The sequence below is a fragment of the Aulonocara stuartgranti genome, assembly GCF_965226115.1.
Source record: "Aulonocara stuartgranti genome assembly, chromosome: 23".
In the NCBI taxonomy this organism is placed as follows: Eukaryota; Metazoa; Chordata; class Actinopteri; order Cichliformes; family Cichlidae; genus Aulonocara; species Aulonocara stuartgranti.
The window spans coordinates 31,671,710-31,698,567 of NC_138958.1; the positions used below are offsets into that span (position 1 = coordinate 31,671,710).

Sequence of the window (26,858 nt, forward strand, 5' to 3'; positions counted from 1 at the left end):
AGGTATTGATAATTGTGAGCACACAGGGACCAATAGACTGAAAGACATTTTTAAACAAAGATCTAGGTAAAATATCAAGAGAGCAGGACGACGCTTTCATCGAATTAACTAACTTGACCAGCTCTGGTAAGGACACAGGTAAAAATCTTTCTAAAATTACAGGCCTAGCTTGAGTTGGAGCAGACAAGAGAGACACAGAAGGAGAGATATTGTTCCTCACGTTACTGACTTTTTCAACGAAGAAAGAAAGAAATTTTTCACAATCTTCATTTGATATAATTGGGACAGCAGGTGGAGCAGGAGCAACAATATCACTAATGGTGTTGAATAGTACCTTGGGGTTACCTGCTCTTAGACACTAAGTCTGAGAAATAGGCAGCCCTCGCATCTCGAACTGAAGTGTTAAAAGAGACTAAAAGGTCTAAAAGAGACTAAAAGGCGGCTAAGCTGTCATCCCTGATGGACAACATCTCCCACCCCATGCAGCAGACTGTGACAGCACTGAGCAGCTCCTTCAGTGGGAGACTGCGGCACCCACGGTGTGGGACGGAGAGATTTCGCAGGTCTTTCCTCCCCACTGCTGTCAGACTCCATAATAAAGACTTTAACTGATCAAGCACACACATCCATACATATGCAATAATACTAAGTGCAATAATCCTTTCTGTCATCGTTGTATTTTTACTCAGTTGTATATAGTATTTGTATTCTATTTTTATCTTATTGTATATTTATTTTATTTTATTCTACTGTATATAGTATTTTATTTTATTCTATTCTGTACAGTTGTGTACTGTATTTATTCTTATTGTATTCTAATTTTTGCCTCATAACTTTTGCACTGTCCACTTCCTGCTGTGACAAAACAAATTTCCCACGTGTGGGACTAATAAAGGTTATCTTATCTTATCTTATCTTTAAATGAAGGAGCTTGACATGCAAAAGCGTTTTCCTCCATAAACGCTCAACCTTACGGCAGCAACGCTTCAAGGAGCGAATGCTGTCATTAATCCAGGGAGACGATTTTGAAACCTGAGCTAGTCTAGTTTTGACAGGACAAACCACGTCTAAAATAGAAAGACAATGATTATTAAAAAGATTTGTTACAAAATGAACATCGTTATAAGGAGATAAAACTAAATTAAAGGCATCGGAAAATTTAACAGCAGTGGAGGAATTTAAGATGCGAGAGCTAACCACATGTCGAATAGGAGAGAGAGACAGATGAAAAGACAGGTTAAAAAGAATACAACGATGGTCCGAAATAAAAATGTCCTCAGTACAAATAAAATCAATGTTTAAACCTAAAGTAAAAACAAGGTCCAGTGTGTGTCCTTTGGTGTGTGTGGGACCAGACACATCCTGAGTAAAATGAAAAGAATCCATGACGCTAAGGAAACCTCTGGCAAAGAGGTCAGAGTATATATTAAAATCCCCGACTATGCTTCAAAGTCGAGGATAAAAAGTCACTGAACTCCTTTAAAACATACTGTTTAGGCCACACACTACAGCGCAGTAAAACGGATCTTTATTTCCAATTCTAACCAGCTGTAGTTCAAAGGATGACAAATGTCCGACAAACACCGCAGCGACACCTCCTCCTCGACCCGACGTCCGAGGCTGGCTGATGAAGGAGTACCCACTCGGGGAAAGTTCGATGAAGGATGAAAAGTCACCATCGCGCTGCCAGGTTTCAATTAGAAATAAGAAGTCCAGTTTCTTGGAAAGAATAAAATCGTTCAGCAAGAACGTTTTATTAGTCATTGATCGAGCGTTAATATATAATGTACTATTCCTGCATTTACCTACTTATACTTAGAATTTTCCAATTGTCATTTAAGGCATCGTTTGTTATTCAATCATTAGTGTTACTTTACTGCCTCTGTGTAGTGAATAAAACATTATAAGTGTTAAAGTACACTGTAATTATTCCAGCAGGTGGCAACGTTAGCCCGTGCCTATGACTAACCGGTGTGTGGTTTTCCCTCATCTAATCTCAAAAATCAAGTTTTCCTATATATATTTTCCTATATAGTCCTTTTATGAATATATAAAACAAATAACCCTAATTGCAATGGAAAACACTGAAGCTTTTAATATTGGAAAGAGACAGAAAACACTTAAACCTCACATCATCTATACCACGGAAAAACATTAGAACGTTTCCCGTTTCAAGGGTAGTTAATATGGGCCACAGCTCAACTCAAGGGCTCTGATTTCCGAGGCTCCCTTTTCACAGCGGGTAGCTCGTCGTGTTTAATTTTGTAGTTTTACAAATTTCCTTCCTGACTCAAGTCCACAGGCCATATGTATTTCCCACTGGAATCGAACCACCTGACAGCAGCTTTCACTATCGTATGAGGAAACAATTACACTATGGAGTCACAGAACTTGGCCAGATAGGCACATGATGGCTGAAAAAGCTCTGTCCTAATGACTAAAGGAGGCGTGTCTGTTTGCGAAAGGGACCTCGGCTGCCGGGACGAGACGCCGCAGGATTTTGGATGTTGCTCTCTGGTCGCTGTTGACTGGGGACGCAGTCGCCAGGTATCCTGGGCTACACTGTCCGCTAGCGTTAAGTTTACGAAAAGCATGACGACAGAATAAAACTGCACGATTCTGCGCTTAGGCAAGTCGGACATCCCGGAGCGCAGAGTATCTACGTTTTGCAGCGACAGCTTGTAAACAACCTCGCACACCGTGTGCTCGTCGCGGGACCTGTCTGTCTGATGAAAGGTGGGCTATACTATGGCTGCTGCGCCACTGGAGACGAGGAAGTTTACCCGGGGTCTCAACAAACCGGGAACCGCCGCAGAGCTGAGGCAGAGCGTCTCCGAGGCTGTCAGGACGTCAGTGTTGATGGTAAGAGAAAGGCTCTTACCAAGGCAAGTGAATGAACATATTTGACCCACTGTGTATCATGCAGTGTACCTTTGGAGTAGTTTGCTTCGTTCTTGCTACAGAGGAGAATTTGTTTGGTGCAAAGTTCAGTGCCTTGCTCAAAGGCAGTACTTCTAAAGAATGGCGTGTTTTACTGTATCAAAAACATTATGTTCAAACTGCCAATTTCTGGTGCATATACTTTACACTCGCCACGACCTACTGTTTTCCCGAAGAGGTTGCCAGGTAACTGAAATATACACCAGCTCTAACATAATGAAGGCTAAACACACCCATCCATACACATTCTGTCATCTGACCCGCACAGTTTCATCTTTTAACTAGACAATGACCAAACGGCCACACAATGACAAAGGTAACAAAATATGCCTGTCTTATTTCAAATTCAAATTCAAATTGTTATTTGTCACGTACACAGTCATACACAGTACGATATGGATATGTAGTGAAATGCTTGGACAACTGCTCGTGACCTAAAGAAAACCAAAAAGGAAAAGGCTATGAATAAGATAGGAAATAAATATGAAAAATTAAAAAGGGTAAATTTAACTAGGAAGGAATAAAATATAAATTAAGGTTAAAAATGAAATAACTGTACAACACAAATTAGAATGAAGGGTAGGGCTGCTCGATTATGGCAAAAATGATAATCACGATTATTTTCACTGAAATTGAGATCGCGATTATTTGACGATATTTATTTAACCCTTTAAGACCTACTATAGAACCAAGTCCGCCAGAGCTTATATTATTTTTTTTTACATGTTGTAGTGCCATTTGTGGGAGCATTTCAAGTTGCTAAATAACTGTTATAGCCCATATTTTAATAATATGTATGCATTAAGTCCATAGTAACTACATTAATTGCAAAAAAGTGCAATAAACTACAAAAAAATTTATATCGTTTTTGTTTTGTTTTTTTACATATATTTCTACTTGGAGAAATTTAAGAGGTTTATCCCTCAAAACTTTAAATACAAAAAAGTTGCAAAAAATAGTTTACAACAACAGGAAATTTAGTTTGAGTATCTTCATAGTTTTATTTTGGAGATACACCAATTTTTATATACTGCAGGAAAAACAAAAAAAACAATCCTATGATGCAAATTTGCAAAGAAAACAGCAGGTGCATCAAAATAAACTATTTCCAGCAGTGCAATTTGAGTTCTAAGCATCCCAGAAACTATTCAGAAAAGTTAAACATGACCAGTATAGGCTTTTAAGGCCTACAAGTAAAAAACTACATTTTCCGCGAAAATGACGTCACTTCCGGTTTCGGGCAGGAAATGGCGGACATGCGATCGTTCGCGCTGACGTCTGTTTCACTGTGGGAAGTGTTACGAACAGCTGATCGGATCGGCAAAGCCTGTTTCTGGAATATTATGTTTTTGTTCCTGCAAGCGCTTTTTATGCAATTTTTGCAAAGCTTTATGTGGAACGAAACCGTGACCGAGGACAAGCTGATGGCATAAGATGTAAGTACAACTCCTCCGGTTTCATATGCAAAACAAATTATTGCGCTAGCTTACTCAGTTCGGGTTCTACAGGGATTTAAAAATAGTTACACAAAACGGAGCATGCTGCTCTGACCGGATTTAAAGGGTTAACAATGACTTTAGAAAATAATATAAAATAGTGTGCAACACCACTGAAGTTTTTTTTTTTTTAACCTCTCTTTTCAACCAACAGCAGTCACTCTCCTCTCCAAATAACTTCTGCTTAGCTTTCCGAGCTTCCCCCGGGTCCTCTTAATCAGCGGTCTCCAACCTTTTTTGCGCCATGGACCGGTTTATGCCCGACAATATTTTCACGGACCGGCCTTTAAGGTGTCGCGGATAAATTAGGGAGGGGCTAATAATCGGCTCTGTCATTTTTAATGATCGTTGAAAGCCCAGATCGTAATCGTGATTAAAATTCGATTAATTGAGCAGCCCTAATGAAGGGTAAATTTAATTGGGAAAGAATAAGATAAAATATATAAATTAAAGTTGAAAATAAAATAACTGTACAACAAAATACACAATATAGAACTATATAAGAATGTATGAAGAAATATAAATAAATCTATACACAATAACAGCAGCTGTACAAGTATTAACCGGAAATGAAGAATGTAGTGTCCAGTGTTGTGCAATCCACATTATGTCTTGTGCAGTGCAAATATGCTTAAAGTGATTTAAGTGATGAAGTGAAAACAATGTCCAGACTGTCCAGTGTGTGTGTAAGAACTGTATGTGTGGGTCAGTACTGTGTGGTGGTGTGATTGAGAGACCGTATCGCCTGCGGGAAGAAGCTCCTCCTCAGTCTCTCTGTGTTGGTCTTCAGGGAGCGGAATCGCTTTCCTGACCTCAACAGAGAGAACAGTCTGTTGTTGGGATGGCTGAGGTCCTTCACGATCTTCCTGGCCTTGGTCCAGCACCGCCTGCTGTAGATTGAGTGCAGGTCAGGGAGCTCGGAGCGGATGGTGCGCTCAGCTGACCACACAACCCTCTGTAGAGCTCGTCTGTCCTGCATGGTGCTGTTCCCGAACCAGGTTAAGATGTTTCCCGTCAGGATGCTCTCTATGGTGCAGGAGTAAAAGTTCCTGAGCACCTTGGAGGGCAGTTGGAAGTCTCTCAAGCGTCTGAGGTGGTAGAGACGCTGACGGGCCTTTTTCACCACGGTGTTGATGTGACAGGACCATGACAGGTCCTGCGTGATGTGAACTCCGAGGTATTTGAAGCTGTCCACTCTCTCCACTCTCATATTTACAGTATGAAGGAAGATTATTCTGCACTTGTGTGCTCTGTGGCACATGTAATAGTAAAACAAACAAATAAAAAATGTATCATTCCTGACCAGCTCATCAGGATAGTTAAAAATACTGCAGTGGGGTTTTCACATGCAACTATGTCTATGTAAAGAGTGGAAACAAGGAGAAATAAAACAGCTCTGTTTAAGAGTAATGTGATCCACCGGTGCCTGTAAAGCTCACAAATTGTTGCATGACTGTCATGTCATAAATTCTTGTCATCGTCAGACTCAGAAAACAGTGCATCCAATCTAGGACTGTCCAACACATAACCCCTTAAGCCATATAATCTTTTGTTTTTAAAGCACGGATTAGATTAATATTTAAGTCATATTTATTTTTGTCATATTTTAAATGTTAAGCTTCAAAGATATTGGTAGGCTGAGTTTACTACCTTTACCTCCCCCTTGCTTTAATTTATTATATTAAGCTAACTGACTTATCATTTAGACTTCTGTCAAGCCCTTATATCTTGTTTTCTGTTTCTCTCTTTGCAAATTGAAATATTAAATAAAAGTTAAGATGAATAACTACATACATGTATATATCTAAATTTAGTAATATCCTTCTACGATTTTTCACAGGTAAAAATAGGATTAGTGAAAATAGTTAGCAGAAGCCTGAAAGATATCTTTTCAGTTGTTAATTTAAGTTAAAAACTCTGGTCCAGCAAAAATGAGGTTGGCTGGTGTTGGACTGTGGTTGCTTGGTGGTTTAATCAACAAGGATACAGGATTGAGAAAAACACAGGAAGTGTTTGGTAGATGGGCATGGGCTGCTGTACATACAGCTCTTCAACTTACATAAAACAATCCATTATGTAGTGTTAGTCTTCATTTCTGTTATGTCACAGTAGACTATTAATTCTGTCTTAGGCCAGTGTGTGGAGTGGCATAATGGATACTGAATCAAATCTCTGGGTTGTGTTTAATAATGGATGAGATGATGGCTATTTTTAAACTTGCCCTCTTTCTCTTCCGTAATGTGGTGTCACATTAAGCACCCGCGGGGTCATCAATTATGAATACCCGCAGATGCAATAAATCGTCTAAATTCAAGAGTGAGGCCAGTTCTTGGAACAAGTGCTCGTACACACGCTGTAGTGTAAACAAAGTGGAGGCCAAGCAGTAGAGCTAAGGAGCTAAGGACAGCCTATGGCATTTTAATAATGACTTCCAACTGTGGGAAATGTTTACTTAGACATTTTATACATCATTCTGCCATTTCCCTGCCTTGCCTTTACCCACTTCTTCATACTCATGCCCAGTTAAATTCTGTCTTTTTCTTTTAATATTTTAGGTTCTTTGTTAATGAGCCTGAATAACCTCGTGGCCCCTGTAAATGTGTGAAAGTGAGAGACACTAACCATATAATGTGCATCCTGATACCTTAATATCACCTCCCATTTTCGGTGGAACCGTGGAACCACTTAAGAGTCAATTCCACTCCAGAGGATTTGGTCTGATTAGAGCATTAAAAAACTGGCAGAGATAAGCTGCAGATTTGCAGATGCTTTAGCACTGCTGACCTATATCTGTGACATGATACAGGGGCTGTGATGGTGCCGGCCGTTTGGTTGTCTGCTGGTTTTTGTGGTCCTGAGTTGCTATGACTGATCGCTGAGCCTAAGCCTTTTCAAACCATGTGGTTTCCATGCTTTCTTTATTTAGGCTGCCTCATGCTCTGTGTCATTACCACCCTTACAGTGAAGTAAACACCGTGGTCAGTCTGGTGTAGAGGAGACTGCAGGAGAAACATTATTTCTTTTTTATTCGTTGTAAGAAAACAACAAAAGTCAACATCACTGTAATCTGAAATTCCAACATCATGACATGATTTTGACATTTTGCCAACCAAACCAAACCAGACAGGCCACTGATCCTTTTAATGCCCGCAGGCTCACAAATGAAGAAGCTGCTTCTTGTTTGAACGCCACGTCATGTTTTTTGGATTGTCTCTGCATGTTTTTGCCGTGTTTTTATTTCTGCTGCATAGCCTGCAGCTGTAATTTAAGTGAGTGTATAGGAGAGGCTTCAACTTGTTGCAAAATCTTTTGTGTGTTTTGACGTTGCTGTTTTGTTCATTGGAGGTTTTTTTGCCTCAGATTTTGCAGGAAGCATTTATTGCATTTCAACTGAAGAGTCTTTTGCAGAGCTCAACAAATCTTAATTATTCTGTGAACAAATGAAACAAGACTAAGATAATCCCAAATTAAGATTTCTTCTTTGTTTAGCCAGATTTTCCTGCCATCGTGATTGGCAAAGCCATAAAACACATTGTAGAGCTAAACATGATAATTACTCATGTATCGTTTTATCTTTTATATGTAAAATTGTAAATAGTTACACTTTATAAGTATGATATTTCATGTAATTTTATGTATTTGTTGTCTGAACTGGATCGTTATAAATTGTTTGATGTTGTTGTTAAATTTCTTATTTATTGTTTTTGTCTGACCTGCCAGGTCAAGCGTGACACGTAGACTTTTGGCTAACTCTGGCATACTGACACTGATGTTCATTAATCAGAATCAGAATCAGAATACTTTATTGATCCCTGGGGGAAATTATTTTTTGTTACAGTGCTCCATTTTAAACCAACATTAAGACAAGACAGACAATACGCTAACTAAGAATAGTACAATATATACATATATATACATACATACATACATAAGTCACTTATAAATAAATAGTTGGAAAAGAAACATGTGTAGCTGTAGCAGCAAACAGTGTGTTAAGTGGATGCGTTGTACAGGGAGATGGCCACAGGCAGGAATGATTTCCTGTGTCGTTCAGTGGTGCTTTTCGGTAATCTCAGTCTCTCACTGAACGAGCTCCTGTGACTGACCAACATGTCATGGAGTGGGTGGGAGGTGTTATCCAACATTGTCTTTATCTTGGACAGCATCCGCCTCTCCGACACCACCTTGAGGGAGTCCAGCTCCATCCCCACAACATTGCTGGCCTTACGGATCAGTTTATTAAGTCTGTTGGCATCTGCGACCCTCAGCCTGCTCCCCCAGCATGCAACAGCATAGAGGATCGCACTGGCCACAACAGACTCATAGAAAATCCTCAGCATTTTCTGGCAGATGTTGAAGGACCTCAGTCGCCTCAAAAAATAGAGACGACTCTGGCCCTTCCTGTAAAGTGCTGTGGTGTTTTTAGCCCAGTCCAGTTTATTGTCAATGTGTACTCCAAGGTATTTATAGTCCTCCACAATGTCAACACTGACCCCCTGGATTGAAACAGGGGTCAAGTGTTTCCTGGTCTTCCTGAAGTCCACGATCAGTTCCTTGGTCTTTGCCACGTTGAGCTGCAGATGATTCTGCTCACACCACGTGACAAAGGAGTCGACCACAGCCCGGTACTCTGTCTCATCATCCCTGCTGATGCATCCAACCACCGCAGAGTCATCAGAAAACTTCTGAAGATGGCAGGTCTCTGTGCAGTGGCTGAAGTCTGTGGTGTAGAGGGTGAAGAGGAAGGGGGAGAGGACAGTCCCCTGTGGTGCCCCTGTGTTGCTAATCACCTTGTCAGACACACACTGTGGGAGACGTACATATTGTGGTCTTCCTGTCAGGTAATCAACAATCCAGGACACCAGAGAAGCATCCACCTGCATCGCTGCTAACTTATCACCCAGGAGGGTCGGCCTGATGGTGTTGAAAGCACTGGAAAAGTCAAAAAACATGACCCTCACAGTGCTTGCCGGCTGGTCCAGATGGGTGTAGACACGATTGAGCAGGTAGATGATGGCGTCCTCTGTTCCGAGACGAGGCTGATAAGCGAACTGAAGGGGATCCAGATGTGGTCTTACTATGGGTCGCAGCTGGTCCAGGATGAGCCTTTCCAGGGTCTTCATGATGTGGGAGGTCAGTGCCACGGGCCTGTAATCCTGGGGGCCACTGGGACGAGGCGTCTTTGGTACAGGGACGAGGCATGATGTCTTCCACATCACCGGGACATGCAGACTCAGACTCAGCATAAACAGTTTATGAAAGACTCCACACAGCTGGGGGGCACAGGTCTTGAGGACAAGGGGACTCACTCCGTCTGGTCCAGCAGACTTGCCTGAGTGAAGTCTCCTCATTTGCATCTCAACCTGGTATTGAGTGAAGGTGATGGGTGGGGGAGGGGTGTCAGGAATCTCACAGGAGGCAACATGTGAAGAGAGAGGCTGGCACAGTGGTGTGGCTCTGGATTCCAGGCTGACTGCAGGTGAGGTTGTGGGGGTGGGAGCAGACACTGTGGTGTCGAATCTATTGAAAAACAGATTCAACTCGTTGGCTCTATTCTCACCTCCCTCAGCTCCCCTGCTGTTGGTTGGCCTGAATCCAGTGATGGTCTTCATGCCCCTCCACACCTCTCTCATGCTGTTCTGCTGGAGTTTCCACTCCAGCTTCCTCCTGTAATTGTCCTTAGCCTCTCTGATCTTGTCCTTTAGTAACACCTGGATCTTCCTCACCTCCTCTTTGTTGCCCCCTCTGAAAGCCCTCTTCTTGTTGTTGAGGAGGGCTTTGATGTCCTTAGTCACCCACGGCTTGTTATTTGGGTAACAATGAACAGTCTGAGCTGGAACAATGGAGTCGGTGCAGAAAGTTATGTAGCCTGTGATACACTCAGTAAGCCCATTGATGTCCTCGGCGTGAGGCTCACAGAGTGTTTCCCAGTCGGTCACCTCGAAACAGCCCTGTAGTTCCGCTATTGCCTCCTCTGACCACCTCCTAACAGTCCTGGTGGTCACAGGTTCCCTCCTCACAATTGGCACATAGCGGGGGGTGAGGTGAATCAGGTTATGATCTGACCTACCAAGTGGGGGGAGGGAGGAGGAGCTGTATGCATCCTTGACGTTAGCATACAGTAAGTCTAAAGTTTTCTCTCCCCTGGTGGGACAGTCCACATATTGTTTGAATGTTGGTAGTGTATTGTCCAGTGATACATGGTTGAAGTCACCCGAGATCACAATAAAGGCACTCGGGTGCTGAGTCTGTAGCCGAGCTATGGCAGAGTGGATAGTGTCACATGCAGCTGTGGGGTTAGCAGAGGGGGGAACATAGACAGCCACCAAGATGACGTGAGAGAATTCCCTGGGTAAATAATACGGCCTGAGTCCAACAGCACACAGTTCAGTGTCCGGGCAACAAATCCTTTCTTTGATTGTTATGTTGGCAGGGTTACACCACCGGTTGTTAACTAAAACAGCAAGCCCACCTCCTTTACGCTTACCGCTAGCGATGCTGTCCCTGTCCGCCCGAACAGTGTGGAAGCCTTCCACGGAAGCATTCTCATCGGGAATGTCCTGGTGCAGCCATGATTCGGTGAAACACATCAGGCTACACTCTCGGTATTCCACTGTCTATAAATACTTTCAAATAACCATCATGAAAAAAAAACCCAGTGGCTATTTCAATCAGCTGTGTAGTCACTTGTGTCTGCAAAAAATGGGCAGTGACCAGAAAATATTTTATCTGACCCAGATGACACAATTGCATATCCAGTTCTGTGGAGCATGTGCAAAAATAGGTTTTTGGTGTGGACAACATTCATGGCCTCTTTGGTTGCTTGAGGATCCTGACATGTGAAAGTTGGACAAAAAGCGATACAATTAGAAAACTTGAAGCCTACTTAGATTGAAACAAAAAACAGCAACAGTGTGCTAATTTTAAAGCTACTAAAAGTCTATCCGAACATGTTTGGTTTTTTTTTTTTTTTGAAATAAAAACGTTCTTCTGCAGGGTTCATGTGGACCCTGTTTCACTCTGTCAATACCTGCAGGCACTCAATACCCAAATCACAGTGGAGTGCATTCATTACTTTTAGCCTAAATTTAGGTCCATGATGAAACTTATGGCCTCTGTGCCTGAGATGAAGAGAGGAAGCACAGTAACACTCAAAGAACAATGGGAACATGATCTGAGCCCTTCACATTTCAATGAGACTGTCCTTGGACCCATAGCTGGACTGGTCATTGGGCATACTGGGAATCTGTCCGGTGGGCCGATGGTAATTTTTCGTTTTTATGCGCTGATTTTTTTTGTTGTTCTGTTTTTTCCCCGTAACGGTGTAAACAATGAAAGGTGGCGGATTGGCCAGATGCTGGCAGATGTGTAAAAATAACTCAATTGTTTGGTGGTGGCTATGGCGGAGCTTCCACAGATTCAGTAAAATTAGAAAGTGGTGGAGGCCAGCAGGTGGATGAGGGAAAGGGGAGGCAGCTGCTGCTACTTCAATCACGAAACTGATCAATGATCAGCTGATTGGCTTTTCTGTCACAAGTCCCGTCTGTCTTGTTTGTTTATCGCCCACTTTGCACCAGAAAGAGGAAACCAGTGGCAGCAGCACGTTTAAGCTTGATCAGCTGTTGTTAGAATTGATTTAATATTACTTTCTAGTATCAGCTGATGTTTGCTGGAGCCACAGCTGTAAAAGCTGCTGGTCTTGATATCGGTTTGGATATCTGGGAAACATGAAGATGAAACCAGGAGATGTCCTTACTGAATCATCAGAGCTGAACAGGTGATGGAGAAACAGGTTTACCTTTTAGGTGACATGAATTAGTTGAAGGGAAGTTATGAACTGTTTGAGAGACAAATAACACCAGTATCCTTTTTTACTTAGCTGACATCTGGTAACTGTGTAGGGGCGGCTCTAGCAAAGTTTTGCCAGGACGGCAGGTAGGGCATTAACAGGGAAAGGGGGCACAAAGAAATACTTTTCTTTCTTATTCTCATTTAAAACGTCTAGCAAATATCAGTTTTTAGTTATTTTGTTAGTTAGTTTTTTTGTTAGAAAAAATATTTTGCCCTGCCATGATGTTAATTGATGTGGTAAATAAATAGTTCATGAAAACATCACTAAATCTGTCATTTATTATTTTTAATATTCAGTAATGGTCATGTTTTACCTCTAGTCTTCTCTGTCTTAATGTCAGGTTTCCACCATGTGTTGTAGATAGTTTAGGAGGTTAACTCGACCAAGCAGTCTTTGGGTTTTGGCTAAGTACTGTTTAGAATACCAGAATAGGGAGTGTAGGTTTAAGTTTTAGAGTGATACATATATACCAACAAGACGGTGTACATCACTGTCACAACGACGTTTGTTTTCATTCAAAGGCTTTATGGTCCATCCATCCATCCATCCATCCATCTTCATCCGCTTTATCCGAGGCTGGGTCGCGGGGGCAGCAACCTAAGCAAAGACCTTTATGGTTTTTCCTATAATACCTGGTGGGCCGGTCTGTAGTCAAAATGCCTAGGCTGATTTTTTTGTCCCAGTCCAGCCCTGCTTGGACCCCTATAGGGTCCCTCTCCCCATAACCTCAACTAACTTAAAAGTACCTGTGTTTTATTGTTTGTATTCATTTAACAAGAGCCATATCATGGATGGATAATCATATAATATCCTTATTATTTTGTACCGTATTTACCATATTATCTTCCTGATTTTGCCTGTCAGCCTATAGTCTTACCCCATTAAAATGGAAAAATTCCATTCCTCTTTTCATCCTAGATGGTTAAGAGATGCTGTGTGTAATTGAACTGATTAAATCAAATCAAACCACATTAGTGAAACCATTCGTTTGCTTGCTCACACTGGGCAGTGTTACAGTGTTTGGGCAAAGCTTTTAGTGACCATATATCTGGAGCTTTTTTGTTGTTTTGTTTTGTTTCATAGAAAGCTTTTTCAGAATATATTCAGGTTAGAAGTGTCTCCTGGCTTTTTCCAGCAAGTTATCGGGGTTGTTGCACTGTTAGTATCAGCCTCTGGGAGGCAGCATTGGTCCATGTCTCCTGGCATTACAGGCTTCAAGTTACTTTAGAATAAAGACTTATTCAAGGATGTGCACATGAGAAAAGCATAATGTTTGCTTTGCTGACTGAGGGCGATTTTCCTATTTTTGTTTTGCAGTCTGCTTTACAACACATGGAAAAAGATCAAAAAGTATTTGTATTTATTGAAAGGGAAACTCAAATGAATATATACATGCAGGTTATTGTCCTTACTTCTAAAGGGAGCTTTCAAAAGTGAAAACAGAATGCCTGTTGCAAGTGATTTGAGAATTTAGTAGCAAAAATATCCTGCAGAATAGAGAATTAATGTCAACTGTGGAGCTCTGCTGTGCAGGTCTAAAGACCATTTTATCGTTTTTCAGTTCATTATTTTGTTTAGTTTTTGCTCTATAGCTTTATAGAATTTCATGCTCATAGATGTTATTTTCCACCACAGCTGACAGTTTTCAATTCAGTCTGAATGTATTTATATAGCAGGATTATAAAGCAGTGGAACAACGATCCCCTCACTGTGCTTGAAGTAGAAATGAAACAGTAAATGTATAAAGGCTGATTACACCATTGAGGCCGGCTCTCAAAAACTGACATAACTAACATAAACTAATGGAAATCTTACTAATAAGACAACCAATAACTACAATAACTGCTGTTACAGCAGTTATTTATTTAGGGAAAAAAGGGACACTAAAACTAAAAATCAGTTTAAGGGGGTCACATTTGTGCTGCCTCTGGCTGTAACAGTGGGTTGAACCAGCTTTCACCTGACTCAAACAGACTCTTCTCCACATAGCCCTTATTTTTAAAGTGCTTTACAAACACAAACATTATGGCTAACAGGTGGATTTTCTTGTGTCAGTGCAGTTAGCTAAACAACGTACAACCACTTACTGCTTCAGAAAGTAGACAGTATAGCCTTGATTTTAACATAAAAGTTATTGTTGCAGCACAAAAGTGGTCCCCTTAAACAGATTTTTTTAGTTTACTCTCTTTATATTCCCCTGAGTTATTGGTTCTGTTGCTAGTTTAAGTCTATTGACAGTGACCAACCAATCGGTGACGTAAGGTTCCATACTGACAGAAGATGGTGCTAAACACGTTTTTAAAACTTTAAGTACTTATTTCTTAAATCCAGCTTCACAGACAGAGTTACTTCTATGTCAGTTTTTGAGATGAGGCCTCAATGGTATAAATTAGCCTTTACCTTTACTTGAAGGTAGATCATTACCAGGACAACGCTGGCTTGTGAGATCCTAAGATTTCCAAGGTGTACAGTAGACCTAGAAACTCCTTTTGTAGGAATAAAGTTGAGGTTCCAGTAACTGACATTACTATATGAGATTCTCTGAAAAGTCTTAACTGTATGTGTGTATTTTTACAATTATCCTCATGCATACACTAGTTTAATAGAAAAAAAAATGATTGCAGTACACGTGAACTTATTTAAATAACTTCATTCAGTATCTTACTAGATACTGGGCAGAATTCAAACTTGTGACTCCCGCTTCAAAGGTGTGTACTCTTACTACTACACTATCCAGCTGCCATAAATAATTTGTGTCAGAAGTGGGATTCGAACCCATGTCTCCACAGGAGACTGTGACATCCTGACAATTATGTATATCTCCTATCAGAATCAGATGCGTTACCCAGGTGTTACCCATTGTGCTACATCATCCACTTAAAAGTAGGTGAGTATATCAATCACTGATCAAATATTTATACCAGCAACCACAGAGAAGATGAAGAATATACATTTAAATTGCTGTAAATAAACACACCTGTATATTTTATAGCTTTTTCTATGACGCAGTAGGACAGCGACCAGTAAATAACAGTAAAAGTAATACCAGGCTTGTGTTAGTGACCATGTGACTGCCACACAAGATCAAGGGAAGTTAAGTCATTCCTTTTAAGACTAAATGACATCAAAGATTACTGCATCTGCTGTAATTCCAGTGTCAGTGGGGAAAAGAATATCAAGCGAGAGGGGGAAAGAGGAAGAGTAAAACGTTGTTTGCAGGAGGTGATTTATGTGTGGGTGAGTCTGTGTTTGCATTTTTGTTAGTAGTAGTCTGCTTGTACTGTTGACAAAGCATGCAGAGTCAGATAAATGACTAAGCTGCATGACTGTAGGTTGGGGGTGGGGGGCTGCTGAGAGAGCGAGAAGGAGTGGGTGGGGCGGGGTAGTGACAAGAATGAGTGAGATACGAGGTTGACAAAAGGGGGAAAGAGAAAGGGGAGAGAGAGGGAGAAGGAAAGAGCAACTGAGCATCCTCATCCCCCAGCAGAAGGAAGAGGAGGCTGTTAGTCAACGCCCTGCTCTGACTGAAAGAGCAGCTCAGCAGCCTCATGCCGTTCATCCCCACTGAGCAGCAAACAGAAGGATGCCACTCAGCAGCCTGACCCTTAGGCTGAGATTTGCTGGATTTGCTTTTCAAAATGGTGAATGTGTTTCAAATGGAATGATTGGGAATCCTTGTAAGCTACAGGGGATCATCTGATACCTGTCAGTTCATCTGCAACAGGACTTTGTGGGAAAGAGGTCAAGTTTGACAGACAAAGTTGGGGCTGCTGTATCTGTGTGTCGCAAAAATTCAGCTTTTCCTGCATGGTACCTGTGAGCATCTGGGAGCACCATGGGATGCACCACCAGCGTGGTTCTCTTGGAGGTGCTGCGTTCCATCCTTGAGAGAAATTGTGGCTACATCAAGGGGGAGGTGGAGCTGGTGGTTCTGGAGGAGCAAGTGGAAACATCAAGTCTAAGGGGATCTCAACTGTGGATTCCCACCAGCACACTGGTAACTACCACTAAATATTAGTCTTGTGTTTAGGTATATTTTCCAAGAAGTCAGTAACACAGTCAGCATATTAACCATCATCAAATAAAAAGCAAATTGATCATTAACTGTACTTAATACTTATTTATCAGTAACTAATAACAACACAATAATTAATGTTTACTAACTGGTTAATAACTGGCCAGCAAATAATCTGTCCAGTGTAGTTGGGTGAAAAATGTTTGATCTGCTGAATTTTAAGTTTGCTCACTTACAAAGGAATAAGCAGTCTATTTTTTATGATAGTTTCATTTTATTGGACAGGAACAGAATATCAACCAAAACCCTGAAAAAAAAACTCACATTACCAAAGAGCTCTCAAAGGATGTCAGGGACAAGATTATAGACAAGCACAAGGCTGGAATTCTGGAATTTGGCTACAAGACCATCAGAAAAAAAGTGTGATGAAAAGAACACAGCTGTTGGTGCAATTATTTGAAAATGGGAATGGAATCAAAATAGCCATCATTTGATGATCATGAGAAAGGTGGTGCATTAGCCCAAAACTATAACATTACTAAGTACCGGTACTAAGGATTAAGGACGACATCACTGCATTGAGAGGCCAGTGGATGCGGCCATTTACTGTGAAATCTTGGGCGAGAACTTCCGTTCCTCAACTAGGACACTGAAGATGGGTCATTGATGTGTCGTCCAGCATGATAATGACCCAAAACATACCACTAATGCAGTCTTTCTATAACAGAAGTCAAATATTCTCCAGAAAGTTCTTCCCGTATGTGTTGCAGAGGTTCCCATAAATGTGTGGCACTTGTAGGTTGCTTTGCTTTTACTCTTCTGTCCAGTTCATTCCAAACCATCTCGATGGGGTTTAAGTCTGGAGACTGTTTTTAAGCTTACCATCTTGTTCTTTTTTCCTGAGGTAATTCTGGCATAGCTCAGACTTATGTTTTGGGTTATTGTTTTGCTGTAGGATGAACCCCTGACCAACTAAGCGCATACCAGAGGGACCACCATTGCGTGGTGCTGCAGAATGCTGTGGTAGCCAGCAAAGATGGGCGCGTTACTGTAATCTGATTACTTTTTTCAAGTAACGAGTAAAGTAAGGGTTTACTATTGCAAAAACGGTAATTAGATTACCGTTACTTTCCCGTAGGAACGCTGCGTTACTAAAACCGTGATTTTTTGCAAGAATGTCTCACGACAGTGACGTAAGCGAGTGCGCCGTTAGTGACAACAGCTGTCTGCAGATCAACAATGGATCACATATCGATTGTGGGAGAGAGTATGAGCGTGCAGCGTTTAAAGCGTGGAAGTACTGACCTTACTTTGAGTTTGATTCCATAAAAAGTGACAAAAACATTAGCGTCCATTGTGCGTGGGAAGAAAACTTCTTTTTACAGCGAAAAAAACCCCTAAACTTCCAAGCAAGCACCGGGTGCGCCATGACGTAATGGGAAACTCACAGAGAAAGTCGCGGATTCTTCAACTGACCGCGGCACACCTGCACCAGGGTAAACCTCCGCCTACCGTAGTCCTGCTTTACAGGTGAAAATAGAGCAACAGCACCGCTGAGTCTTTGACTTTATTTATTTTCTGCTGTGTTTTACTTGCATCTATTTGAAAGAGTGAGTGTAAACACAAAAAATATTTTATTTTATGTGCTGGAATGTGCAGAAAATAGGTTTAAATGTTAAACTAATTTATTCAAGTCAGAGAATGTTGCATATAATAAAATTTTTGCTTGATGTATAAAGTTAAAAGATTAAAACTGATAAAACAAGTTTAAAAAAAAGAGACTTTTCCATTTGATTACATTTTGTATGATGGATTATGTAGAAAAAGTAGAATTGGGCTGAAAGATCTATCACTTTATCACCTCTTCAGGTTGTAAATCGTGTTTTTAAAAAGTAACTAAGTAACTAAGTAATTAATTACTTTTGAAAATAAGTAATCAGTAAAGTAACAGTAATTAGTTACTGATTACTTTTTTCAAGTAACTTGACCAACACTGGTAGCCAGGCTCTCCAGTGTATCCTGTGAAAACCACGGATCTTCATGTGATCACCCCAGCTAGTTGCAGGAGCATTGACTGAATACTTCTGTCCTTGGGACTTGGATAAAGCTGGGGTAGCCTACATACTGAGCATAGCTTAACCGCCCCGAAGTTGGTGTTAGCCTAACTTCAAGTCAGCAGACAACAGAACTATCTAGTCCAACTTGGCAGAGGTGTTTTAAGAGGGCAAGAACTGACAGATGACTGTGATGACAGGGGTGTATATGTGCAGGCAGGTCCCAGGTGTCATTGCAGATCCATCCATCCATCCATCCATCCATCCATTTTCTTCCGCTTTATCCGGGGCCGGGTCGCGGGGGCAGCAGCCTAAGCAGAGAAGCCCAGACCTCCGTCTCCCTAGCCACCTCCTCTAGCTTATCCAGGGGAACACCAAGGTGTTCCCAGGCCAGCCGAGAGATATAATCTCTCCAGCGTGTCCTGGATCTGCCCCGGGGCCTCCTCCCGGTGGGACATGCTCGGAACACCTCACCCAGAAGGTGCCCAGGAGGCATCCTTGTCAGATGCCCGAACCACCTCAGCTGGCTCCTTTCGATGTGGAGGAGCAGCGGCTCTACTCTAAACCTCCCGGATTGCTGAACTTCTCACCCTATCTCTAAGGGAGAGGCCAGCCACCCTTCGGAGGAAGCTCATTTCTGCCGCTTATGTCCGCAATCTCGTTCTTTCGGTCACTACCCACAGCTTGTGGCCATAGGTGAGGGTAGGGACGTAGATCGACCGGTAAATTGAGAGCTTCGCTTTTACACTCAGCTCTCTCTTCACCATGACGGACCGGTGCAGGGTCTGCATCACTGCGGCCGCAGAACCAATCCATCTGTCGATCTCCGACTCCCTTCTCCCATCACTTGCGAACAAGACCCCGAGATACTTGAACTCCTCCACTTGTGGCAGGAACTCATCCCCGACCCGGAGTGGACACTCCACCCTTTTCCGGCTGAGAACCATGGCCTCAGATTTGGAGGTGCTGATCCTCATTCCCGCTACTTCATACTCAGCTGTGAACCGTTCCAGTGTGAGCTGGAGGCCATCACCCGATGAAGCCAACAGAACCACATCATCCGCGAAAAGCAGAGATCAGTTTCTGAGGCCACTGAAGTCATAGCCCTCCGCCACTTGGCTGCGCCTAGAAATCCTGTCCATAAAAATTATGAACAGAATTGGTGACAAAGAGCAGCCCTGGCAGAGCCCATCACCCACCGGGAACGAGTCCGACTTATTGCTGGCAATGCGAACCAAGCTCTTGCAACGGTTGTATAGGGATTGAATGGCCCGTAGCAATGGGCCAGACACCCCATACTCCCGTAGCATTTCCCACAGGACACCCCAAGGGACACGGTTGAATGCCTTCTCCAAGTCCACAAAACACATGTAGACTGGTTGGGCAAACTCCCATGTGCCCTCAAGTATCCTTGAGAGGATAAAGAGCTGGTCCAGTGTTTCGCGACTAGGACGAAAACCGCATTGTTCCTCCTGTATCTGAGGTTTGACTAGCAGACGAACTCTGGTTAGTCATTGCAGATCATCTGCATTACAAGCTTGAACAGATTTGTCTTCAGCCACAACATGCGGAGGCATTATATGCCATACTATGTGTTGTAACAAGTGAATTGACTGAAAGGACACCTAAGAGCTACATCTCAGACTCATTTATCATGCTAACTCAATTAGTATAGTCAATATTTATGTTCAATTAGAAGACGACTCAATAAAAAAATCAATAAATACAAACAGAAGCTGGAACTAAGAACTGAAGACTCAAAATACAAAGGAAATCTAATATATATAAATAATAGAATCAAAATATAAAAAATAACTAAAAACCAAACAGAGAATACCTTATAGTAAAAGAGAATTCAAATTCCAAAAAACTCAGAACACTGGGTCCCAGACCTAGGACCTGAAATAGTTTTGCAAGTTTGCACAATGTCCTCTGGACAGACAAGACCAATAATGCACAGTGCCACTTAAAGAAAAGCAAACAAAACATAACTGCACAAACATTGAGTCACATTAAGCCCAGCTTTAGTTTTCGTGTGATGCAGAATACCCAGCATCTTATTATTACCCCCTTATCTTATTAGGTTACAGATTGAAGACTGAATGAAACTCAGCTACTAGTTTAATTTAACCTCATTCTGAATTGTTGTTGACTGTTATAGACAGTGGCAAAATGTGTTTTAAATCTGTGTATGACATATAAGATCAGTCTGAAGGGGAAGTTTCACTTCTTTTCAGTCAACACCCTCACACTTTGACTCCCCAGGCTAACTGTAGCTCTCAAACATTATGTCAATCTGGCCTTATGCAATACTCCACAGACTCTTGTGATGTGCTGTGTCTTTATATGTATATGTTTGTGTGTGTGCACATGCACATGTGTGTGCGTGTATATATATTCCCCTCAGGAACTTTGTGAAAGGCTCACATGTCGTAATTGGTTCAAGCTGAATAAAAGCAAGTGGAGACTATCCCACTCCACTTCCTCCTCCTCTGCTTTTTCTATGATTTTTTTTTTTTTTACAGGCTCTTACGGAGATGGGCCTATAAACTGATTTGCAATCCCTTCAAACACACATTCAGAGCCAAAGTCACTTGTGGTGTGACTGTTATGGTATCCGTGATACCCTGTGGAAGTGTATGAGAGTGCTCCAGAGATGTGGGTGAATGAAGCAGAATGACCTCAGTGCAGCCAGTCTATTGACAAGGGGCTGATTATTATACTGAGCTGGCGTCACCGTCACTGCAGCCTCCGTAGGATGACAGGGACACAGCAGTCAGCAGTGCATAAGACCAAAGGACAGCCAAGTCTCTAACATGCATTAGATTCAGTGTACAGTAAATGTTTTACCTCAAACTCTCCTGTTGAAGACAGTTGTTTTGCCCATTTTACTTCACCTAAGCTTTGAGGTTTAAAGGGAAACATCAGAATCCAGTGTTTTCAATATATTGTTTATTTTAAAGGCTTTCACATGCATTGCCTGTTTTGCTACCTCTTTTTGTCTTTTTGTTATCAGTACAGCTGCTTTTTAAAAAGTCGCCTGCTAGGTGGGCTTTCAGGTCACTCTATATTACAGTTTCTGCAGCTTTTGTGGTAGGAACCTACCTACTTTCCACTGCGACTGTCTTTCTGTTTGTCTGTCTTCATAGATATTTCATTGTGTCTTCATACGTGAATGAAAATAACTTGCAAAGCATTGTAAGCCAAAAGTTTTGTTCCCACTCAGTTCATAAAGTTTCTGTTTTCATAGTCAAGCTTGCCAAGTCCTTGTTTAGAGTGTTGACATGCTAGCATTTGGTAATAGAAATATCAGTAGTTTATAAATAAACTCAAATATTCAAGTTTAGTATTATAAATGTGTCCAATTTATGGTGGTAAGTTTTTAGGATTTGAGGCAGCTCAATGCTTGCTTACAACAAACCAGCCGTTAACCAGACCCTTGTTCACATCTTTTTGAGTTACGGTAAAGTAGATGTTAAATATTCTTAGCATTTCTTCAGTGGGAGTGCAAGTGACTTCAAACATACGGTTCCCATAAACTTACAGGAGCAGCCTCACAAGAAACAATGCAGCTAGCTTAGCAGCGTCATACCAGAATGTCACCAGTCTTCTCCCTGGTGGTATTGGGGAAAATTACTACGTGTGCAAAAATTGGTGTATCCGGTCGTTAAGTGATGACGTGACAAATCCTACTTCTGGGCCTAAAGTAGTCTGCGTTTAATATGGCTTTTGTGTTGTTAACATGTTTAATGTTTTGTATTTTCTTCTATTTAATCTCAAAAAGCTCCTAAAACAGTCAGTGATCACTGTTGACCTCCCTCGGCTTTTATTACCGCTAATCATTTATTTAAGATCAGTTTTTAAAACCTTAGGATGTAACTACAGCCCAGCCCATGCAGCAGTATATGAATGACTAACCTCGTATTGTGGATGGATTATCTCAGTTGTTCTCCTGGCTGAAGTTTGGTCCTTTTACAGCATCCTGCCATGCGATTACATTTGTACCTGACCACGAGAATACTCACGTTAACTTTTATCGAGTGGAAAAAAAGTTAGCTTGTTTATATTATGCTAACATAGCTGTGTCGCTAGCGATCACATAGCACATCATTATATACCAGCTAGTCCAACTTCAGTAACCCTGCAAACGTCACTGCTGTTTTCTGTCTTCATTTATGTTGGAAGTGATAACAGAGCTGTACGTTTTAATTTGTTTCCAAAACTCCGCAGTCAGGGCATGCTATATTGTGTTTAGATAGAAGCTAGCGAGCTAACTTCCTGCTAACTTCTAACGCCGTTAAATGTCATAAATTCCGTTTTCATGGATGCCTGGATGTTAAACTCAATTGTTACACCTGGTAGAGCAGAACACTGATCATTATTAAAGATGAAAGACAGTTTTTCAACTCTCAGAAATGCCATAGTGATCGTTTGATATATGGACCTGCAGCGGAGTTTAGGCCCAGACACAGCTAGTGACGTCAGACTTAACGACAGGATTCATTGAAAGCTGTCTGGCAGGTGTAATAAAAGTTTAGAAAAACTCTTTACAGCCCAAGTTGTTCGTAGTGTATTTAAAAGTAGAATGGGAGGCAGAGCCTTCAGTTTTCAGGCCCCTCTTCTGTGGAACCAGCTTCCGGTTTGGATTCGGGAGACAGACACTATCTCTGCTTTTAAGATTAGGTTTCACACTTTCCTTTTCGCTAAAGCTTATAGTTAGGGCTGGATCAGGTGACCCTGAATCCTCCCTTAGTTATGCTGCAGTAGGTGTAGGCTGCTGGGGGATTCCTATGATGCATTGAGTATTTCTTCTTCAGTCACCTTTCTCACTCACTATGTGTTAATAGACCTCTCTGCATTGAGTCATACTTGTTATTAATCTCTGTCTCTCTTCCACAGCATGTCTTTTATCCTGTCTTCCTTCTCTCTCCCCAACCGGTCGCAACAGATGGCCGCCCCTCCCTGAGCCTGGTTCTGCCAGAGGTTTCTTCCTGTTAAAAGGGAGTTTTTCCTTCCCACTGTTGCCAAAGTGCTTGCTCATAAGGGGTCATATGATTGTTGGGTTTTTCTCTGTATCTATGAAGCGCCTTGAGGCGACTTATGTTGTGATTTGGCGCTATATAAATAAAATTGAATTGAATTGAATTGAATATGCCTTACAATATAAAGCACCTTGAGGCGACTGTTTTTGTGATGTGGCGCTGTATACATAAAATTGAATTGAAAGTTACCCTCCCTATATTTCTGCACAACCACCCTAATTGATATAAACCAGTGTATGAACCACATTTGACTAAAATCCTTCCAGCAGTTACTTGCTCTTTTACTGATGGTTTTGCTGGACCATAATGAAGCTCTTCTGCACCACACCTTATTGAATAATAAATGGTGCACTTTTCCGTTGTTTTTAGAGGAAATAATTTCTCTGCATGCTACATTTCAGCAAGTCTCTTTGAAGCTTGTACAGTTAAAAGAAGTTGTGCAAATGATCAAAGGAAACTGCGGCACAAAAAAGTCTCACACGCTCACACAACTCACACACGCTTGCCTGCCTGTGTGCTACATTTTATTAGGAGCGATGGATCTGAAACTGCAGTGGAGCAATGATGGCCTTTGAAGTCATTCTGACCCATAGCATGTCATCTCCACGCTGTGATGTCCCACCTCCCCCTCTTACAGTCTGTGTGCACTAGGGAGCCATAAATTTACACCTCATGGAGATAATTGGATGAGTTATTAACTGTGTGTGTGTGACTCAGTAAGACTCCATGGCTCATAAACGGCAGTGTGTTTTGGAGTTGTGTGAATTATAGCTTAATGGAGAAAAGAAAGCCTCCAAAATAAAGGATTTGCATAAATTTAGCACAAGTAATTCCTCACTGAAAACTTTAAATGTCATCTTTCTGAAACACAGCCTTCGATGGAAAACGGAGCTGAGCTGAGGCGCCTCTGTTGCTTAAAGATTAAAGGCAAGTGGTTGTCCTCAGAGAGAGTGATGACTGTATGGATAAGCAAGAGGCAACTCAAAGTGTTCCTGAAGCAGCAGGAGAGCGTGTGCTGTATCTGAGACCCGGATAAGGGGGAAGTGTGTTTTTAGTAGACCCTGCTGTGGGTGCCTGCTGCAGTGGATACAGCACAAGAACAGTTCAAAGCAGAGCAAAACAGCAACGGGGAGTAGAACTTTCTCAATGCAGACTGTTGAAATACTGTAACTGTGACCATTGGCCATGTTTTCATATCAACAGTAGCTTTAGTGTTTTGGAACCAATGTAGGATCCATCTGTAAAACTAAAGCTTGTAGCTTTTATGTGTTCACATCATGAACAAAGTAATTCAGATGCCTCCTTTGAGGTGTTGATCAACCAAACAAATGACAAGCCAACTTTATTTTCTGGCATTTCAAATATGAACCTCAATGACCTCAGTATTATTGAAGTGCACTACAGTATAAGAAGGACAAACAATTTAGAGTAAATGGTAAGGTCTATAAAGTAATGGTTTGCTGTACAATGCATTTTGATAGCATTGTCTTTTGAGATGAGTGTTTAGGTATTTACTACACCTTATTTTAAAGAGTTAGCCTTTTAAGTGTGTTCGAAATGAAAGTAAGTATAGTATATCTGAGTTATTGCATCTTTTTTCCTACCTTTTTAGGTGGGTTCAGTTTTCAGCTTAGTAGTAGGTGGGGCCGGCGAGTATTTGTGCCTCTTCCGAATGTTTAATGGGGATGTGATTATATTCCCCTCCTACTCACACTAATCACATACTGTACATACAAATGCACACACACACACACACACGCATACACACACAGCTGTGAGCCCCTCCCACCCTCACAGACTGGAATAGAGAACGGGAGAGAGAAGCTTGACGGTTGCGACTGAGTATAGAGGGAATGTCACTGGACCCTGGCAACACTCTCACAGACTAAAGGCAGTAGCCCAGTGACAGAATCGTCCATCTGGCTATAGGCACAGACAAGACTGATCGCCATGCAGGGACGGGCAGGAAAAACACCCAGAAAGGAGATGGTGATAGAGTCTCCACAGCAGTACAAGAGCCTGGCTGAGATTGAGGCAGAGGTGGAGGCAGGGTCACAGGGGGCAACGGTGAGTTGTACTTATGCCATATTTCAGAAATAAATCACAAGTTGTTTTTTTTAAATCTGGAAATTTCTTGCTAAATGGAAGAGATGTGATTGTTACCTTTTAGTGCATAGATTCTTTTTAACAGCTACTTTGAAGATCTTTTTAAAGGCATTTGAAGGAAATTGGAAATAGTAGGTCACACCTCTCCAGAGGGTTGAATGTCAATCTTTTTTAGGATATGAAGCACTTGTGAGTCCTTTTTTTCATGAACTGTTCCTGTGCCTTAGCGAGTTTGAGAAGTTAAATGCAGAGTTGATAGAGAGCTCATTTGTTGAAGAAAATAGTAAAAAGCACCATAGCCTGGGAATGAATTACTTGAAAGTCACACAGTTCACAGCCGCTTGCTGTTATCTTCGATCTCACTGGCAAACATTCAGTTGGAAATTTGAACTGAAGTTTTTTTGCTTGTCATGCTCTTATAGATCCAAGGGACTAAGAGCTATTTGCACTGTATCATCAAAAGTATTGGTTGGATGAATGTAAATGTAATTCTGTGAGCAGACATTTGTTTATTTTTCTAATGTATTCACTGGATTCAGAGGCTTATCCAAATAGTTTGAATCATGTGTACTTCTAGTGGTCACTTTGAAACCAGAAATCTCAGTTTAGTTTTACAGCTATTAGTGACAGGTCAACACTCAACTGAGCAGTTTAGGAACTGAAATGATGTTGAATCAGTTCCTAACTACTGTCAATACTAGTTTAATCCATACTAAAGCAGGTGCATAGCTATGCTGGGCAGTCAGTGTTTTTGTCAAATACGGATGGATAAAAAAAATTCTGAATGAATCAGTCGAAAAATGACAAATGCAGATCCTTCCACACTGGTAAACTGCATTTTACAATTTAGCACTTAACATCCAGTCGTGCTCTGAGCAGACAGTTGTGTCTAATTTTGTGTCAAGAGGGTAAGAGGAAAACTCTTGATAGAGGTCTTATTGTTGGGGCGCAGATGGCAAGAGGCCAATGGCTTCGGTCACAAAGGCTGTGTGTGACTTGCGTTGGTCTGGTTGATGGTCAGGTTGATAACTTTATCAGTGATTTTGGAGCTAACACAGTTGGGTGGATCTACTTAACATCTTTTTTTAAGTAAATCCAAAAAAACTAGGTGCTGTTACTTGGTGCTATTTAAATAACATTGTGCTGAACTGAATTATGACCATTAAGAACAGAGGTGAAGGAGAGAGTGCGGCAAGGGTGGAGTGGGTGGAGATGAGTGTTGGTGTGTGATCTGTGACATTAAGGATAGCAACAAGAGTGAAAGAGCAGGTTTAAAAGACTGAAGTGTGGTTTGATGGAGGTGGCAAAGTAGTAAATACTCTGCATATGCGAAACATCAGCACTTTAGCTTTA

At 41.5% G+C, this 26,858-nt stretch overlaps 2 protein-coding genes across 6 annotated transcripts in view; one reads left to right on the forward strand and one right to left on the reverse strand.

The window, feature by feature from the left end:
* Window positions 1-2,198: 2,198 nt before the first annotated feature.
* LOC309700148 (dedicator of cytokinesis protein 9-like) overlaps window positions 2,199-26,858 on the forward strand; it is a 67,509-nt gene continuing 42,849 nt past the window's right edge. For 2 of the 5 annotated variants that reach the window (XM_082523581.1, XM_082523582.1), the window contains exon 1: window positions 15,702-16,285. In XM_082523581.1, coding sequence (XP_082379707.1) covers window positions 16,124-16,285 — 162 coding nt within the window. In that variant the 5' untranslated portion in view covers window positions 15,702-16,123. Of the gene's footprint in view, window positions 2,863-15,701; window positions 16,286-25,172; window positions 25,467-26,858 lie in introns of those variants that run through there. The other 3 variants (XM_082523580.1, XM_082523579.1, XM_082523583.1) reach the window with 3 other exon arrangements.
* LOC309700179 (uncharacterized protein) lies at window positions 7,416-16,149 on the reverse strand (the record flags this gene model as incomplete). Its single annotated transcript, XM_082523627.1, has 3 exons — window positions 16,103-16,149; window positions 9,769-11,268; window positions 7,416-7,435 (listed from the first exon to the last, which is right to left on the reverse strand). Exons 2-3 carry the CDS (start codon window positions 11,024-11,026, stop codon window positions 7,416-7,418), a joined length of 1,278 nt encoding a protein of 425 aa, XP_082379753.1. The 5' UTR covers window positions 11,027-11,268; window positions 16,103-16,149.